The sequence below is a fragment of the Ipomoea triloba genome, chromosome 7 (assembly GCF_003576645.1).
Source record: "Ipomoea triloba cultivar NCNSP0323 chromosome 7, ASM357664v1".
NCBI classification, from domain to species: Eukaryota; Viridiplantae; Streptophyta; class Magnoliopsida; order Solanales; family Convolvulaceae; genus Ipomoea; species Ipomoea triloba.
In genome coordinates, this window is record NC_044922.1 from 12,332,460 (window position 1) to 12,351,232 (window position 18,773).

Genomic DNA, 18,773 nt, shown 5'->3' on the forward strand with positions numbered 1-18,773 from the left:
TTTTGGAGGATCCGGATGGTTGCTTAGTTATTCAAGAGCTGAAGATGTAGATGCTTAACACAATCCAGATTGAATATTCAGTGGATCTGCATTTGAAATGTTTTTTATGAAACTGCTGCTCTCAAAATCCCCTGCGCAAGAAAGAGTTGTTATTTTGAAGCGTTTGGGTATGAATGCCTCCTAGGTGAGAAAAATCCAAAGGAAGTTGGAATGCTTCCCTCGTGCATCTCCAAACACACAAATTGTCTGCATGGCCAAGCCGTGAAGGTGTCTGGATGCCACCTCCACCAAATTACCTCAAACTAAATGTGGATATGGCTATGGATTATGCGAATCGTTCTAGGGGGGGTCGGGTGGAGCGTGCGAGATGAGGAGGGGGTTGTGCTGGGGATTGCTATGTTTAAGATGATGGGCTTGTTTTCAATGAGGGAGGCGGAGGCTATGGGGGCCGGGAGGCTTTGAGGTGGATAAAGGAAAAGGGTTGGAATCGGGTTATTCTTGAAACAGATGCTCAGGTCATAACGCGTGCCGTAACTGATGGTGGTCATATCAACTTGTTTGGTGCCTTACTTCACGAGATTCAGACTCTTTTTTTTTTTTGTTTTTTTTTTTATAAATCTCAAATGCCTGATGTTAGTTTTCATTTTGTGAAAAGAAATAGGAATATGTTAGTCCATGTGTTAGCTAAGAGAGCTTTACGTAGTAGTGTGTTATGAGAGAGGAGTATTCTAATTGTATTCATGCTTTCCTTTCATCGCTTGTTCCTATGACTCTTGAGAGATTAATATAAAGTGCTTTGTTTTTCAACAAAAAAAAAAAGTTGTTTAGCATGAGGTATTTGTAATCAGCAAGCATTGTGGGCAATTAAGAATGTTCCTCTATTTGTTTTTGTTAATAAATTACTTCAATTATGATTTGTTCTTTTTCATAAATTAGTTGATCTAACAGTGTTAAGGCCTTTGATAGTCAGAAAAGATCTTGTAGTAGATAGACCAATTACTAGTCACTAAATCATTTTCATACAAATGAGAGGCCCTCAACTATAAGATCATTAACAGAAAATTCCACTACACTTGCAGGATCAAAATCAACATATATATTCAAAACAAAGTGAAATGACATTTGAAAATATGCAACGATTAATAAATCAACACATACTCAATAAAGATGCAATCTCTTCGGTGTAAGGCGGAAGCATGTAATAAAAACAAAGGCGCATTTCAAAACATTACAAGTTATTACTGTCATAAAATGGACTATTATCCTCCTTGCATAACCGGTCATGCTTTATCATCATCAAGAAACTCAAATTTCCAAATAGGTCGATTGTGTTACATGACTATTTTGTTGATTACAAAAAACCTAGCAAATGGCCACACGAAGTTCACTGGTTATATCTTTCTCCATCATAATCCAATAACTTTAACATATGCAAATTACAGAGCAAATAAATTAAAACAAAAAGATAATCCGTAAATAGATTGACATGGTAATCAAAAGTAAATTGAAGTAGAAACAAGAACAATAATTCAAAATCCCAATTCAAATTATATTGCTTAAATATTAAGTTTCTAAAATATGAATTCAAAACTAATAAATGAGCAGCAAGTTAATTAGCATTGAAATTGTATAAACCCTATCGTCATATCGTTCAATCCCAATATATAGAACTCTAAACCTTTTGCATTTTCACAAAAAGTATTTCGAGTATGGATCTACCAAATGATTCAATCTTGATTGTGTTAATCATTTTCAAATCTTGTCATCCTAAGAGACAGTGCATATGACATAGAGTTTGGCATTCCCTTCAAGTGATTCTCTCAATAAATGAGTTAGGCATGAATTTTTGTAGGGCACATCCATTTTCAAGTCAGATAATATAAGTAAGCAATAAATTATTATAATCTCATAAATCATGCAAATATTGTTAGGCCTTTAGGCCTTTACTTATCAACACATCAAAAACAGTATATAATTACATGCACCAGCTGTTTCTTTGACTACCTAATTAATCTCTCCTCCTTCAAAGTTCAAAGTTCAAACCACCCAGCTTTCATCAAGGAATAGTTGGGGGAGAAGCAGCTCCTTTGAAGGAGATGGAGAATTTTATAAGAAGGGGAAGTTAGCCACTTATTTTTAGTGATCGTTTGTTGCTAAACATTTACTTAGCGGCGGTTATAACAAACCACCGTTAATATTCTGTTGCTAAATCACTAATTTTTTTTTGTAGTGGACGTTAGTTTAGTGGAACTTCAATTCCTTCAAGCAATATAGTGAATATTCGATTTTCGGGTTTGAGTTTTTGTTGATGTTATTGCAGAGAAATGTACAGTTTGGAGGACCTAGAAGATTACTCCATTAATTTTGGAAAAAGTGTAACAACAAAGAATTGAAGATAGCTCTACTTCAAGACTTTTGGAGGACCTAGAACATTACTCCATTAAAAAAATATTAAAATGGGTGAGTTTCTGTACTACTATCATACTAGGTTCAGAGTTTTGTACCACTACATCATACCAGGTTCAGAGTTTTGTACCACTACAGCAACATTATATAAATTATATAAATAGGGGAATTGAAGCAATATGATGTATTCTAAACTTTTCATGTACATGTCTTTGCATTTTCTTCTATTTCATTCGACACAATTCATCTTGGTGGAATGATGACATTATATCATTATTGAAAAAAAAATCCTTATATTTTTATAAAACACAACAAAATATCTTCATTTTTTTTGGCATATTTATAGATACATAGCTAGAACCAAAAGATTAATTCAAAACCAAAAAAGGATTGTGTGCTAGTAGGTTCAACTAGAAGGATACTCGAGCTAACCATTAGTCCATTACACATTATTGAACTTAATTAGAGAGTGTGAATCAAGGAGACGCATAAATTCAATTCAATAAAAATATAATAAGATACTTATATGTAAATGATTTTTGCTTTCTTTGATGCACGAAGAAAATGTAAAAGCTTTTGCATGACTTCAAACTGATCATGGGAGTCAAGATCCGCCCGACGAATAATGACAACCTTTTCAAGTGCGGAAAAGTGAGCAAGCAGCATCTTGATGAATTGCAATTCAGACCTCCATCCATTGAATAATCTAAGCTTGAAAGTGTTAAACATTGTAAGCACTTTAGCCACACTTTGCAGTCCATCCCAAAGTATAGAGTCAGAGATTCTTGCATCAAACTTCACAAAAGAAAAAAAAAAGTCAATCAATTCATCTTTTACACTAGTATAACCTTGTATTAAGTAATGCAAAATAATAATAGAAACAAATACAATTTAATTAAATAATTTATCACTGAAAATGAAGATTACCCATAAACTCATTATGTCGAGCTTGCGTAATTTTGGGCATATTCGTAATGAATGAATAAATGAAGAAAACTCATAATCATCGTGAAATTCGATAGATGATAACTCCAAGCATTCCATATTTAGTTCATGTTGCCATCTAGTAAGTTCACCGACAAAATGCTTGGAAGTAATAAAAGTTTTATAAAGGGATTAGCTCCTAAAATATATTTCAAATAAGTAATAATCCACAAAAAAAAAAAAAATAGTACAGATAATATACCTTCAAATTAAAATTCAAACAAAGAGTACGAATAAATGACAAGTCCAAGTTAACGGGAGAACACGATAAACCTCAATATCATCTTCAATTTCATAATCATTGAGTGTTAATCTGTCAAGCCTTGGAGCCTTAATGTTGAAATATGACGCATTTTCACAATAGCTAAATGAGAGAATCTCAAGCATAGGAACATCTATAACACAATCCAGATTAATAGTACCAAAGACAACTTCGTCAAAACTAAGTGAAGTGACATTCGGAAATATGCAAGGGGCATTTATTGTTGGTGCAACTAATACTCCGCTGAGATGCAACCTCTTAAGAGTTAAGCAAGAAAATATGCAATCTGGGAGCCTGAAGTATTTATTTATTTCATAAGTTGCAATAGTAGTTGTTGGAAAAGTAATGTCCATTTCTTCAACACCTTTTCGAGTGATAAAAAGGAACCATTGATCAAAGTCAAACTTCCGAGAATTAGGCGCATTACTGATTGATATGTCAGGCTCAAACTTGAAATCGAAGACAAATTTCCGAATAGGTCCATTGTGTTGCATGAGGACTTTGTTGATTATATACATACAGGTTGATGTGTTGTTATAACTGTCAAAATATTTCCTCCAAACATAAGAACAGAACTGAAGATCAAATTTAAGTTGTGTGAGATTGGACCAACAATCTCTCCAAATGGTAGACAAAATTGCAGTTCTAGCAGCTTCTTGAATCGGCAATAATCCCATAATATTGTCAAGTATTTCTATCGGAAGTTGACTGATTCTATCTTTCCTCCTCCCCGACATCATTTATATCACTTCAACATATGCAAATTAAAGAACAAACAAAATTTTAAATTAAAACAAAATCCTAAAATCCGCCCAGCCAATTGCAGAGAAGAAAACGCAAATAAATCATATGTTGAAATCAATTTCAATCACACTGTGAACATATATTGAACATTAAACCCTAAAGATTCAAACATACACACAGGGGAACGCAGCAGATTGGGATTGAGAAGAGCTTGTGATCGGAACGGCGAAACAGAGAGAGGCGGCTAGCGGTGATTCGTTTGTGTTGGGAGAGGTTTGCAACTCTTTTATGCTCAAACCTAAAAAATAAATGTTAACATATTATTGGTGAATAAAAGAAAAAATTGTAATTTAATAAGATCAAGATTTCGAATGCATAGGCCTCCATTTTCTTTACTATGTGTAACCGCCTACCATCCAATTAAACTACATTTTCTTTTCCCTTGGGCAATTCCCATTAGGAAGTTTCGAGACTTGTCTTTCTAACCGCGATATAATTCCCTGTGGAAGGAGCGTCGATTTCATAGTATAATTCGGGATAGTCGATAATACGGATTGAATTAAGAGCAACTCTAACTACTAATGAGAGTGTCTTTCTCTTCCAACCGGCTAGTCTAGCTTGAACTCTGGCAATCAAACCTAAGAATTAGTCTTGTTTTAACCTCGCATGAATTGAAGGCACCCCTAGATATTTACCCATAAAATCAACTTTGGGGATACCCAAGCTGCTGCTGATTGCCTATTGGATATCTGGATGAATGTTCTTTGAGATGTATAGTGACGATTTCGCATAGCTAACATGTTGTCCAGAGATGGTGCAAAATTCACTAAGGCACTTTCGGATCACAGAGGCCTGTTGTAATGATGTTTCCCCAAAGAGGACTAGATCGTTCGCAAAAAATAGATGGCTTAATTAAACATGATTTTATATCGTCAAATGTTTCTTTGAAGAGTTCAATTTATAATTTTTTTTTTGGTATAGAGTAAACATTTTCATACATTATATTTTTTTAAAATAATTTTATGTTGCACTTTTGTACTAAAACTTAAGAAATTCGAGTTATATTAAATTTGTACTTGGTCAAAAATTATATTGCCCCCAGTCGGTACGAGAGGGGCAATATATGTACCGTTTTTGAAAATTAAGGGGCAACATTTACATCACTAATAATTCAGGGGTGACATTGATAATTGGCATATTATGGAGGGGCGAAAATTACAATTTTCCCTTTATCACAAAATATGTTTAGCTTTTTTTTTTTAGCAAAATAAAAATTGTGGAGTGCGTAGTAATGTAGTATACAAGCTACTTAGGTTTGGTACTATGACTATATATAGGAGTTTTGTTAATTGCAACACTTGACTTTAAAAACTAATAATTTAGTCCCGTAACTATGCAATTTTTAACACATTTAGTCCTCCCGGCCAAATATCGCCGGAAAAATGTAACCCTTTTTAAATTATTTATTCATGGGGACAAACTGATCATTTTAGTTACATTTCCATTATAAAATCCATCTGTCAAGCCAATCCAAAAGAATATAATGTATTTAGCCAATCTTTGCTCCATATTCGTCACCAAAATAACTTTAAAAAGTTTTACAATCCAATAATAATAATAATAATAATAATAATAATAATAATAATAATTGTAAGGGTTGATGGCGGACAAAGGAACGAATCCAAACAGTTTTATTACAACCGAGCGATTGACCGTGGATGGCGAACTGCGATCGGCGATGGACGAATGAAGCCAGGGAGGAGGGCTTTTGACTGGTGGGTACGGGTTTTGCCTAATGGTAAAATTTATTGTAGCACCCTTCTTCTTCTTCCTTCTTTTTTAACAAGCTTAAGGCGTTTAACGGCAAAAGGAGTAGATTGGCGCAGAGCTTTGAGTATAACTATCGCGATTTCATCCCCATTCTCAGGCCTTTCCTCATAAGAAGGTGACTAAAATGACCAATTTGCCCCCATGAATAAATAATTTAAAAAGGGTTACATTTTTCCGGCGATATTTGACCGGTGATTTGGCCGGAAGGACCAAATGCGTTAAAATTGCATAGTTACGGGACTAAATTGTTAGTTTTTAAAGTAAGTGTTACAATTAACAAGACTCGTATACTCATAAAGAACAAAAGTGCAATTTTCTCTAATTCACCATGTAATTGCAATTCAACAAATTGTGAAATTACAATTTCTATAAGGAGGGGATGTAACGGCCTTAGAAGGTAACAAGAGTAATGAAGACAAACTCAGAAGGAAGAAGAAGCGGGAGGAAACAACACCGTTGGAAGGGTCTGTTAAAGCCGTTGTAAAGGCAAGTCAGACGGCGTCGTTTTGTTGATTAGTAGTTGAGGGCAGTTGAAGTCCTTCAGACGTCGCCGTTTCAGCATTATTCCAACACCTTCTTCTGTTCGTCTTGTTGAATCAGTTAGAGGAATTTTGGGGATTAATACCCTATGTATTGTACTGATTTTTTATGCAAGGTTTATGATCAAATTACTATCTTTTTGCACTCTCTTTTCTCCCTTCATTATTGATCTCCTTTTTACACAAATCCAACTCCCAAGTTCGTTAGAGGGGAGCTATAGGAATTACAATTCTCTCAACCAAACAATTGAATTACAATTCCATCTTACTACACCATTTTAGTTGTGTACACTACTCCAAAGATGAACGTAACCAATCTTGATTGATTCAATTACAGAGTTATAGAGTCCCTATACAAGCACTAACTCAAAACACTCATACTCTAAAGGGAATTAAGTATTGACTAAACAATAGCCACAAGACTTAAAACTATACAATAAAATATGTTACAAGATATAAACATAATATTATTAACATGCCCCCTCAAGCACAAGGTTGATTGGCCACAACATTGAGCTTGGAGCGGAGAGTCTGAAAGCGACGTGCTGGAAGCGGTTTAGTGAAGATATCCGCCAGTTGATCTTGAGTGGACACAAAATTAACAACCAAATCTCCTGAAGCAACCTTGTCTCGGACGAAGTGATAGTCAATCTCGACATGTTTAGTCCGGGCATGGAACACAGGATTGGCAGCCAGGTAGGTAGCACCGAGATTATCACACCAAAGCGTAGCTGGATGGCCCGAGTGAAGACGAAGTTCATTGAGCAACGAAACCAACCACGTAACCTCAGCAGCAACATCTGCTAAGCCTTTGTACTCAGCTTCAGTAGACGAACGAGCAACTATGCGCTGCTTCCGTGAGACCCACGATATGAGGTTATCACCAATAAAAACTGCATAGCCACTAGTGGACTTTCGGTCAACCGGACAGCCGGCCCAATCTGAATCAGAGTACGCATGGATGGTAGTGCGCGAGGACGGGGTAAGATGGAGACCCAAGTCAAGAGTGCCTTTGACATAGCGACAAACCCGCTTAAGGAGACCCAAGTGTTCAGCAGTTGGTGTATACATAAATTGACACAGGCGATTGATCGAGAATGCGAGGTCAGGCCTCGTGATAGTGAGATATTGAAGAGCACCCACAATGCGACGGTACTGCGTGGGATTATCAAAGTGTTCCGGAGTGGATAAACCTAACGAAGATACTATGGCAGGCGTGGTTAGAGCTTTGCACTCTGACATACCAGCCCGAGCAAGAATGTCAAGCATGTAACGCTTCTGAGAGAGTAAGAAACCACCCTTATAAGCTAGCATCTCAATGCCCAGGAAGAAACTAGGCGTACCCAGGTCACGGATCTTGAAAGTGGCCGACATCTGACTGAGTAACGTCTCAATTAAGCCGGCATCATTACCCATCATAAGTATATCGTCGACGTAGACTAGTAAAAATACCCTCGAGTCGCCAACTGTGTAGTGAAAAAGGGAAACATCGGTCTTAGAGGAGGCGAAGCCCGTTTTGACTAGGAAGTCATTTAACCGTTTAAACCAGGCACGCGGGGCTTGCTTGAGCCCATATAGTGAACGCTGAAGGTGACACACGTGTCCCGGATACAGAGAATCTTCATAACCCGGAGGTTGCTTCATATACACTGTTTCTGGGAGATGACCATTAAGAAAGGCGTTATGGACATCTAGCTGCCGGAGGGTCCAAGACTGTGACACAGCAAGAGACAACAGGAGCCGAACAGTAGTAGGTTTGACGACCGGACTAAAAGTATCAAAGAAGTCTTCACCAACGACTTGATTAAACCCTTTCGCGACGAGACGCGCTTTGTAACGATCAACAGTTCCATCGGCTTTGCACTTGGTACGGAAGACCCACTTGCACCCTATAATATTCATGTGTGGAGTGGCTGGCACTAATTTCCACATATTGTTATGTAATAATGCATTAAACTCCTGATCCATTGCATCCCTCTAGTGCGGATGTCCAATGGCCTGAGAGTAGCAAGTAGGATCAGCGGCGGCATGTAAGGCATAGAACTGTTCTCCTGTTCCACGAGTTTTGCGGCGCGTTCGCATTGCATGACCACCATCTTGAAGTGGGCGTGTGGTAGTGGTAACCTCAGCGGAGGATGTTGAAACCTGTGTATCTGACTGAGTAGCCGATGATGAAGATTGTTCGGGGACAGGAACCGATGCTGATGTATCTGCAAAAGGAACAACACACGGTGGTAACGCCTGCGTAGGAGTGAGAACTGGAGCTTTTGCCCAGGGTGTGTCAGATGACGGAGTCAAAGTGTCGGATTGCATAGACCCTTGTATAGCAAAAGGAAAAATATGCTCAGCAAAACGAACATGGCGACAGATAAAGATTTTCCCAGTGTTAGGATCTAAGCAACGGTATCCCCTATATGAAACTGGGTAACCTAAGAAGACACACGGAGCTGACCGATACTCAATGTTATGACGATTATAAGGACGGAGGTATGGATAGCAACGACACCCGAAGACACGGAGGAAGGTATATGGTGGGTGGGTTTCATACAGTTTGAAGTAGGGACTTTTGAACTGGAGAGCAGCAGATGGTAAGCAGTTTATTAGGTAAGTAGCAATTTCGAAGGCATAGTCCCAATATTTTATTGGCGTGGAACTTTCAGCAAGTAGTGATAGACCAGTTTCAACCACATGACGGTTGCGGCGCTCTACCCTTCCGTTTTGTTCATGGGTGTAAGCGCAAGATTGCCTATGTACTATTCCAAGAGTTTCAAAAATGGAGTGTAAGTGACGATACTCTCCGCCTAAGTCGGACTGGATGGCTTTGATAGAACGCGAAAACCGCCGTTCTACCATTACCCGGAATAAATTAAAAATTTTATGTATGTCTGATTTTATCCGTAAGGGATAAAACCAGGTGAACCGAGTACAGTCATCCACAAAAAGTACAAAATAACGATGCCCGGAACTAGAAATAACAGGCGACAGACCCCAAATGTCCGTATATAGTAAATCTAATACATTTTTGCTACTGCCTGTAATTCTATCTAATGGAAATTGGGATGATTTCCCGAGATGACAAGAAATACAATCATTTAAGAAACTATTTTTATTGGTGGTGACAGGACAATCTTTTAGAACACGACGTAGGACTTGGTCGTGTGGATGACCGAGACGCTGGTGCCAAACAGCAGACGAGGCACGGGCAGACACAAACGCAAAATGATTCCGAGGCAGCAACAAACGGTATAGCCCGCCGACGGTGGACCCTTTAAGAAGAATTGCCCGGGTTGTGCAGTCCTTCAAAAAAAACAAATCTTTATGAAACTCAAAGAAGACGTTGTTTTCATTAGCGAATCTATGGACAGATAATAAAGGAATAGATAACTTAGGAACATGCAGAATATTAGACATGTGAAATTTGTGCAACGCAGAAGGAATAACCGTGCTACCAACACTAGAAATTTCTAAACCTGCGCCATTACCAACTTTAAGCACATCATTCCCAGTATACTGATCCGCATGATCCATCATCTGTGTGTCTGGCGTGGCATGGGTGGAAGCGCCAGTATTAGGATACCACTCCTCAGCCGATGTTGGTGCCGCAGAATCGCCCGGGAACGTCGCATGTGTTTGTAGCACGTCACAGCACTATGACCATTCACCCGACAAATCTGACAACGCGGCACACCATTCCGACCACGACCGTTACCGCGACCGCGCCCGTTGCGGCCTCCGTGTCCGGAGGAGTTCTGCCGACCACCATTGCCGGCTCTATCGCGACCTGCGTAAAAAGCCGATTGATTCGCATGCGGCGATGGATTGGCTACTGCAAAATCGTCCGCCTGAATAAACTCCTGCGCCCGCAAGTGATCGGCCAACTGCGTAAGGGTGACTGGAGTGTCCGGAGTGGTGAGAGAACTCGCCATCGCTCGGTACTCCGGCCGCAAACCACGGAGGACATACAGGAGCTGCTCGTCCGGGGACAAAGGGCGTCCGGCGAGCGAGAGTGCTTCGATGATAACCTGCGCCTGGCCGAGATACTCGGCCGGTGTGAGGTTGTGTTGTCGCAGGGTCTGGAACTGGCCAAGGAGGCTGAAACACCGCGATCGGGAAGTCGAAGCGAATGCGGCGGAGATCGACTCCCATACCTCCCGCGACGTCTCCTTGCCAACAGCGAGATACATGACCTCGGTTGTGAGAGAAGACACGACCAGCGACAGAATCGCCTAGTCTTGCTGAACCCAAGGGAGGTAGGCAGGGTTCGGAACGCATGGCGGTGGTGTCGCAGCGGTGGAGGCGCTCGCGGTGATGGTCGGCGGAGGGCACGGCAACGATCCATCCAAATAGCCGACGAGGCCTTAACTGCGGAGGAAAGGCAGAATCTGCGTACGCCAATATAGGTAGTTCGTGGAGTTTAGTTTTATGGAGACACAATGGTGACTCGTGGAGAGATTGATCGCCGGCGATGGGGATACGACGATCGCAGGGGTGATCGCACCAGCGTCGGTAGGGTTGGTCATGGCTAAGTGTACGAAGATAGGGAAAGGACGCGGAAGGGTTTCGAACCTAACGTCTGATACCAGATGAACGTAACCAATCTTGATTGATTCAATTACAGAGTTACAGAGTCCCTATACAAGCACTAACTCAAAACACTCCTACTCTAAAGGGAATTAAGTATTGACTAAACAATAGCCACAAGACTTAAAACTATACAATAAAATATGTTACAAGATATAAACATAATATTATTAACACCAAAAACTAATCATAGCAGATAAAATTTTATCTTTCTCTCTTACCTTATCTCACCTCCATCTTACTACACCATTTTAGTTGTGTACACTACTCCAAAAACTAATCATAGCAGATAAAATTTTATCTTTCTCTCTTACCTTATCTCACCTCCACCTCACTATATAATGTGCTAAAACTCCAAATAAAACAATAATCTTGAAATCCTAACCCTTCAGCCCTAGACTCAGTCGTCTCCACTCTCCACCGCGATTTTCCAGTCTCCACTCAGCTCCACCGGCGGCCGGCCTTAGTCTTCTCCGTCTGGCGTCTGCTACTCTGCTCCACGGCTAATCATCAAGATTTACTAACCCGCAAAGGCCCAAAGCAAACCAAACATCAGAGGTTTTTGTCACTTTTACCCCAATCTCTATTTTCTCCCTAACTCTTTTAGCTTCCTAATTTCGTTTTATTTACCAAATACTAAATTTACAGTTGAAGAATAGAAGGATTTTAGGTTTTGATTTCGAGTGACGCATCAATTTAATGGCTCGACGTCGGCAAATCAAAGCCACCGTAGTCGATAGGAGTAGGGATTTAATAAGTCCTCTGCCGGTAGAGATAAAGCACAGAATTTTGGAGTGTTTGCCCACCCGAGACGCTGCCAGAACTGCTGTACTATCAACCCACTGGAATGATGTTTGGTTGCAACATGGGAGGCTTGCGTTCGATTATGACTTCATATATAGTGTCGAACAGGGCGACGATGATAATTATGACTTCATATATAGTGTCGAACAGGGCGACGATGATAAAGGCAGAACTCTCGTTGATGTCGAACAGGGCGACGATGATAAAGGCAGAACTCTCGTTGACATAATAAATAATATTCTCCTTTTCCGTGCTGGACCGGTTAAGAAATTTACTCTATATGTTGAACATTGTTATCGGCAGTCTGATTTGGATAGGTGGTGTCTTTTTCTATCAAGAAATGGTGTGGAGGAGCTTATCATAAAATTTTGTAATTGTGGAGAGGATGAATATAAGCTGCCATTTTGTATACTCTCGTGCCAGACAATTAAGCAAATGAGTGTCGACGGTCCCTTTATTGATTTTCCTGTAAATAATGTTGGTGGTATATTTTCCAATGTCACTTCATTATTTTTCTCGAGTGTTGAATTTAGGCTCAATGTTAATGGAACTGCCTCTAGTATTAGTATTAGTATTCCTAACCTTGAGAAGCTGTCTTTCTTTAATTGTGTTGGGATCAATAAATTTGAGATCAGCGCTTCAAAACTTGAAAGGTTGTCTGTTCGTTATTTTGTGCATGACGTGGTTGAATCAAGATGGTTGGCACCACATTTGAAAGCAATTAAGAGTCTTTGGTTGTGTGGCTCTTCCTTGTTGGTGAGAATTTGCCTCATTTTACTTTATGCAAATATGGATATATGGCCAACAAATTTAATTTAATTAGTTTCCTTCTGGCTTAATTGTTAAAGTTCTTAATTGTCTGCCTAATTTTTTCTCTTTCTTTATTACTATCTTTCAAGTATGTGGACGCATCTTTGTTTGCAACTACAATAAATCTCCAAGTACTAGGGCTGTATGAATTACGTTTTAGTTGTGCGAAGCAGCTCACCACTGCTATGCAATTGCTTCAAAAATGCCCCAACGTATGTGAACTGGGAATTAGGGCTTATCAGGTTGAGTATACATTTAATTTGGCAATTATGCATATAGGATTCTTTTGTTTTTTCTTTCTCAAATGTCCTTAGAGTTGTGCATGTCTTTCATTTTTTCTTGACTTATAGGAAGTAAGCAAATTTGATGATGAAGCAACTTCAAGACTTTTGAAGGATCCAGATGGTTGCTTTATTGTTCAGGATCTAAAGATGCTTAACACAATCAAGATTGAATCATTTAGGGGATCCACAGTCGAAATACTTTTTGTAAAAATGCTGCTCTCAAAATCCCCCGCACTAGAGAAAGTTGTTATTATGGAATCTTGTTTTATTGACACATCTGTAGCTGTCAAAAGCCTAAGGGAGTTGTTGCGTTTTCCTCGTGCATCTCTAAAAGCCCAAATTGTTTGCATGGAACACAAGGGAGCCATGTCTGGTTGGGCCATGGGCGAATTGTGATCAATGGGGATTTGCTGAAAGATGCAAAGGTGATAAAAGCGTAGTTGTGGTGAACATGATAGATAAATGACATTCGATCTTTTGCGCCATGCCGGCTGCCGTGTTAAGAAATTTACTCTATATGCATTCCTTGTAGAGTAAGAAACCGATCCTATAAAGTATGTATTTGGCAATTGCGATTTTCTTTTTTCTTAATTTTCTCATGGTTGTACTTAATTTTCATTTCATGTTGAGTTGTAGACATTTTTATATGATGAGATAAGACTTTTGGATGATCTTATTGATTAGGATCTAAAACTGCTGAACACATTGAAGATTGAACTGATTTAGGGTATCCACACTCAAAAATTTTATTTTTTTTTAAATGTTGCTCTCTAAATCTTTTGCTCGGGAGAAAGCTATTATTTCAAGAATTATACGGTTTGGACTTGTCCATGGTAGTCAAAATTCCAATATGGTTTGGACTCTTCCATGGCAGTCAAAATTCCAATACAATTGGCTTCCCTGGTACATCTCCAAAAGTACAAATTTTCTAAGTTGACTACAACTTTCGGTAGAGTAGTTGGCTTCGCAGAGTTTTAGGAATTGAGTATTGTGCAGGTTCATTGCATGGTTTAGAGTAGAAATGTAATCAATGGTTGTCAAGAATTGCTGTAAACATTTGTAAGATAGGATGGCATCTTATTTAGCTAAGCAGTAGACCTGAAGAATGTTTCCCTTGAATATATATATATATATATATATATATATATATATATAAGTAATGGATTTTGTCTCGGATGATGATAGTGTGATAGGTATAAGGTGTGTTCTTAATTGTTATTGCATTAATATAGTTTCTTCTATCTTGATTTTGGTGTTTGAATTAGGGTTCATTTGGAAACTTGGAAAATGACTTTGGAAAGTCTTTTTTTTTTTTTTTTTTCGGTTTTTGGGGTATTCAAAGAAAATGGAGTCAAAGAAAAATATCCATTCTGATTAACGAAAAAAAGTTTAATTTGGCGAAAAATGTCAACCTAATATTTTAGTTGGAAAACATTTTTCGAATTCTTTATTTTCCAAAATCTCTCTTCACTATCTTTTTTTTTTATTTAAAAGAAACTTATTTTCTGGATTATTATTAATATTACCACAACTACAACCATCAAATTACCACAATCACAACCAACCACCACCACTACCACACCTCCACCACTGCTACCATCACCACCACCAACAACTACCACCACAACCACTACTACACCACCGTTGGCACCACCACCACCGCTACCACAACCAACAACTACCACCACCACCACCACACTAATGCCACCTTCACCACTATCACCACCGCCATCACCACTACAAAACCACCACTATTACCACACCAACACCAACACCAGGCCACCACTACCACACCACCATCGTACCACTACCACCAACACCACTACTAAACCACCATCACTACCACCACTTATTATTATTATTATTATTATTATTATTATTATTATAGCAAATAATATGTTATTTTTTAGGAAAATGAACTAAACAGAAAAAATACAATTTCTTAACTTTCATCAAATCGAAAAGGATAGTTTTCAAACATTCAACTAAACACCAGAAAATTAAAATCTTTTTTGAAAAAAATGAGTCATTTTCTGAAAAATATTTTACAGGTTTCCAAACAAATCCTTAACCTACTTCATTTTAGGACCCCATTGTATATATAGTTGGGTACCGTGAAGTTCACCTTTGAATAAAAAAAACCTTCAAAGAAATTCTTTTTATATTTTATTTTTTCTAAAAAATATTTTCACATCTGAATAGACACAATTTTATGAAGGTATTTTAGATAATAAATATTGCTATACTTATAGAGAGATAATTTTCTTGTCATTCTAATACAATAAATTAAAGAAGTTTTTTTTTAAAAAAAAAAATTGCCTGAAAGAATAAATTGTTATAGAAATGATACTTCTCTCTTATTGAGGTTAATATTATTATTGATTTGTGTCATTCAACACGGAAAAACAACACAAGAATAGGATAAGCAAGGCGATAAGGACCTTGGGAGCTAAAAATGCACTATAGAAGACCAGCACTTGATATATTGAGATAAACCTTTTATGGACCAGCACTATAAAAATGGTTGTCAAGAATTGTTGTAAACATTTGTAAGATATAAGGATGACATCTTTGCTAAGCAGTAGACTTGAAGAATGTCTCCCTTGAATATTTATAAGTACTGGATTTTGTCTCGGGTGATGATAGTGTGATATGTATAAGGTGTGTTAACTTGGATCACGGATGGTGACAATTTGAAAGTGGAAGGACCACATGCGATCAATTTAAAAGTTTAGGACTAAACGTGCCAAAATCACTATATTTGAAGGAACCCATATGACATTAATTCAAATTTGTATATTCCATTTTGCATGTTTGTAATTGTAGTTGTAAGTTAAAACTAAATTAGTATATTGTCAATTTGCTATGTATGCATTATGCTTGTAATAGTCAATGCTCTGGCCTAATCATATTTAATAATATTATCATACACTATATTCATAAATCTAAACCTTAATATCCATAAATATTAAATTAAATACATTTAGTATGTATTTTAATTCATTCTATAATATGTTCAGAATGTTCCTTCTACGTCGTATTCTGCAATTCAATCCTTACTACGTTCAATTGTAGCATTGGCGACTTGTTTTCAATTAGGACTTCTTCCTATGTTTCCAAATATGCAAAGCAGATAACCACAAAGCTACCTTTGAACAATATAAATAATATACACTGCAGCAGTCTGATATAGACCAGTGGTGTCTTTCTCTACCAACAAACATTTGTAGAGGCACGATGGAAACGTAAAAGTTCCTGCATCATTTTAAACTCTTTATCGGGACTAATCCAACTTCAAACAATGACAACCTTTTCAATTCCTTGAAAGCAATCAAGTAACACCTTGATAGATTGCATTTCAGACCTCATCCCAGAAAAACGGCTAAACTTCAGAGTGCGAAGTACTTTCAGTGTTCGAGCCACACTGCTGAGTTCCTCCATAAGCACAAAATCCTCTGGATTTAACTTCAATGACTAATAACAGAACATAAAAATAAATAAGCAATCAGTTCATAATTTAAAAAACAAATTTGAAATGCAACAATAATGGAATCAATTAGAATTTTATGGAACAATTGATCCATATATATAGAAATGAAGATTACCTTTAGATCCCATACATGTTAAGAGACTAATTTTTAGTGATTTAGCAAGGAGAATGGAGAATTCTATAAGAAGGGGAAATTAGCCACTTATTTTTAGTGACGGGTTGTCGCTAAACATTTACTTAGCAGGTTAGTTTAATGGAATTTTAATTCCTTCAAGCGGCATAGTGAAGGCTAATTCGATTTTCGGGTTTGAGTGGGTTGATGTCATTGTGCATAGAAATGTACAGTTTGAAAGACCTAGAAGATTACTCCATTAACTTTGGAAAAAGAGTAACAACAAAGAACTGAAGATAGCTCTGCTTCAAGACTTTTGGAGGACCTAGAAGATTACTCCATTAAAACAGTATTAAAATGAGTGAGTTTCTGCACTACTATCATACTAGGTTCAGAGTTTTGTTCCGTTACACAGTCTTTACACAACATATAAATAGGGGAATTGAAGCAATATGATGTATTCTAAAATTTTCATGTACATGTCTTTGCATTTTCATCTATCGCATTCCACACAATTCATCTTGGTGGAATGATGACATTATATCATTATTGAAAAAAAAATCCTTATATTTTTATAAAACACAACAAAATATCTTCTTTCTTTTTGGCATATTTGTAGATATATAGCTAGCACCAAAAGATTAATTCAAACCAAAAAAGGGTTGTGTGCTAGTAGGTTAGACTAGTAAGGATACCCAAGCTAGCCATTAATTAGTCCATTACACATTATTGAACTTAATTAATTAGAGAGTGTGAATCAAGGAGATGCATAAATTCCATTCAATAAAAATATAATAAGATACTTATATGTAAATGATTTTTGCTTTCTTTGATGCACGAGGAAAGTGTAAAAGCTTTTGCATGATTTCAAACTCCTCATGGGAGTCAAGATCCGCCCAACGAATAATGACAACCTTTTCAAGTGCGAAAAACTGAGCAAGCAGCATCTTGATGAATTGCAATTCAAATCTCGACCCATTGAATAATCTAAGCTTGAATAATAGCCACACTTTGAAGTCCCTCCCAAAGTATAGAGTTAGAGATTCTTGCATCAAACTTCAAAAAAAAAAAAAAAGGTTATTCAATTCATCTTTTACACTACTATTACTTTGTATTAAGTAATGCGAAACAATAATAAAAACAACTAGAATTTCATTAAATAATTTGTCAAATGAAAATGAAGATTACCCATAAACTCATTATGTCGAGCTTGTGTAATTTTGGACATATTCGCAATGAATGAATAACTGATCTGAAGAATAGAAAAATCATAATCATCGTGAAATTCGACATATGATAACTCCATGGATTCCATATTTAGTTCACATTGCCATTTAGTAAGTTCACCGACAAAATGCTTGGAAATAATAAAAGTTTTATAAAGGGATCAGCTCCTAAAATATATTTCAAATAAGTAATATCCACAAAAAAAATAGTTAAATACCTTCAAATTAAAATTCAAACAAAGAGTATGAATAAATGACAAGTCCAAGTTAACCGGGAGAACGGGTTGATAAACCTCAATATCATCTTCAATTTCTTAATTCTTGAGTGCTAATCTGCCAAGTCTTGGAGCCTTAATGTTGAAATATGACGCATTTTCACAATAGCTAAATGTGAGAGTCTCAAGCATAGGAACATCTATAACACAATCCAGATTAATAGTACCAAAGACAACTTCGTCAAAACTAAGTGAAGTGACATTCGGAAATATGCAAGGGGCATTTATTGTTGGTGCAACTAATACTCCGTTGAGATCCAACCTCTTGAGAGTTAAGCAAGAAAATATGCAATTTGGAAGCTATTTCTTTTTTGCAATAGTTGTTGGAAAAGTAATGTTCATTTCTTCAACAACTTTTTCGAGTGATAAAAAGGAACCATTGATCGAAGTCAAACTTCCGAGAATTAGGCCCATTATTGATTGATA

General features: G+C 37.4%; 2 protein-coding genes across 2 annotated transcripts; one reads left to right on the forward strand and one right to left on the reverse strand.

The window, feature by feature from the left end:
* Positions 1-2,928: 2,928 nt before the first annotated feature.
* Positions 2,929-4,389, reverse strand: LOC116024142 (F-box/FBD/LRR-repeat protein At1g13570-like). Its single transcript, XM_031265042.1, has 2 exons — positions 3,664-4,389; positions 2,929-3,201 (listed from the first exon to the last, which is right to left on the reverse strand). Exons 1-2 carry the CDS (start codon positions 4,387-4,389, stop codon positions 2,929-2,931), a joined length of 999 nt encoding a protein of 332 aa, XP_031120902.1.
* A 7,656-nt stretch (positions 4,390-12,045) lies between these two features.
* Positions 12,046-13,640, forward strand: LOC116024143 (F-box/FBD/LRR-repeat protein At1g13570-like). Its single transcript, XM_031265043.1, has 3 exons — positions 12,046-12,906; positions 13,050-13,202; positions 13,311-13,640. The coding sequence occupies exons 1-3, from the start codon at positions 12,046-12,048 to the stop codon at positions 13,638-13,640; spliced, it is 1,344 nt and encodes a 447-aa protein (XP_031120903.1).
* The last annotated feature ends 5,133 nt before the right edge of the window (positions 13,641-18,773 follow it).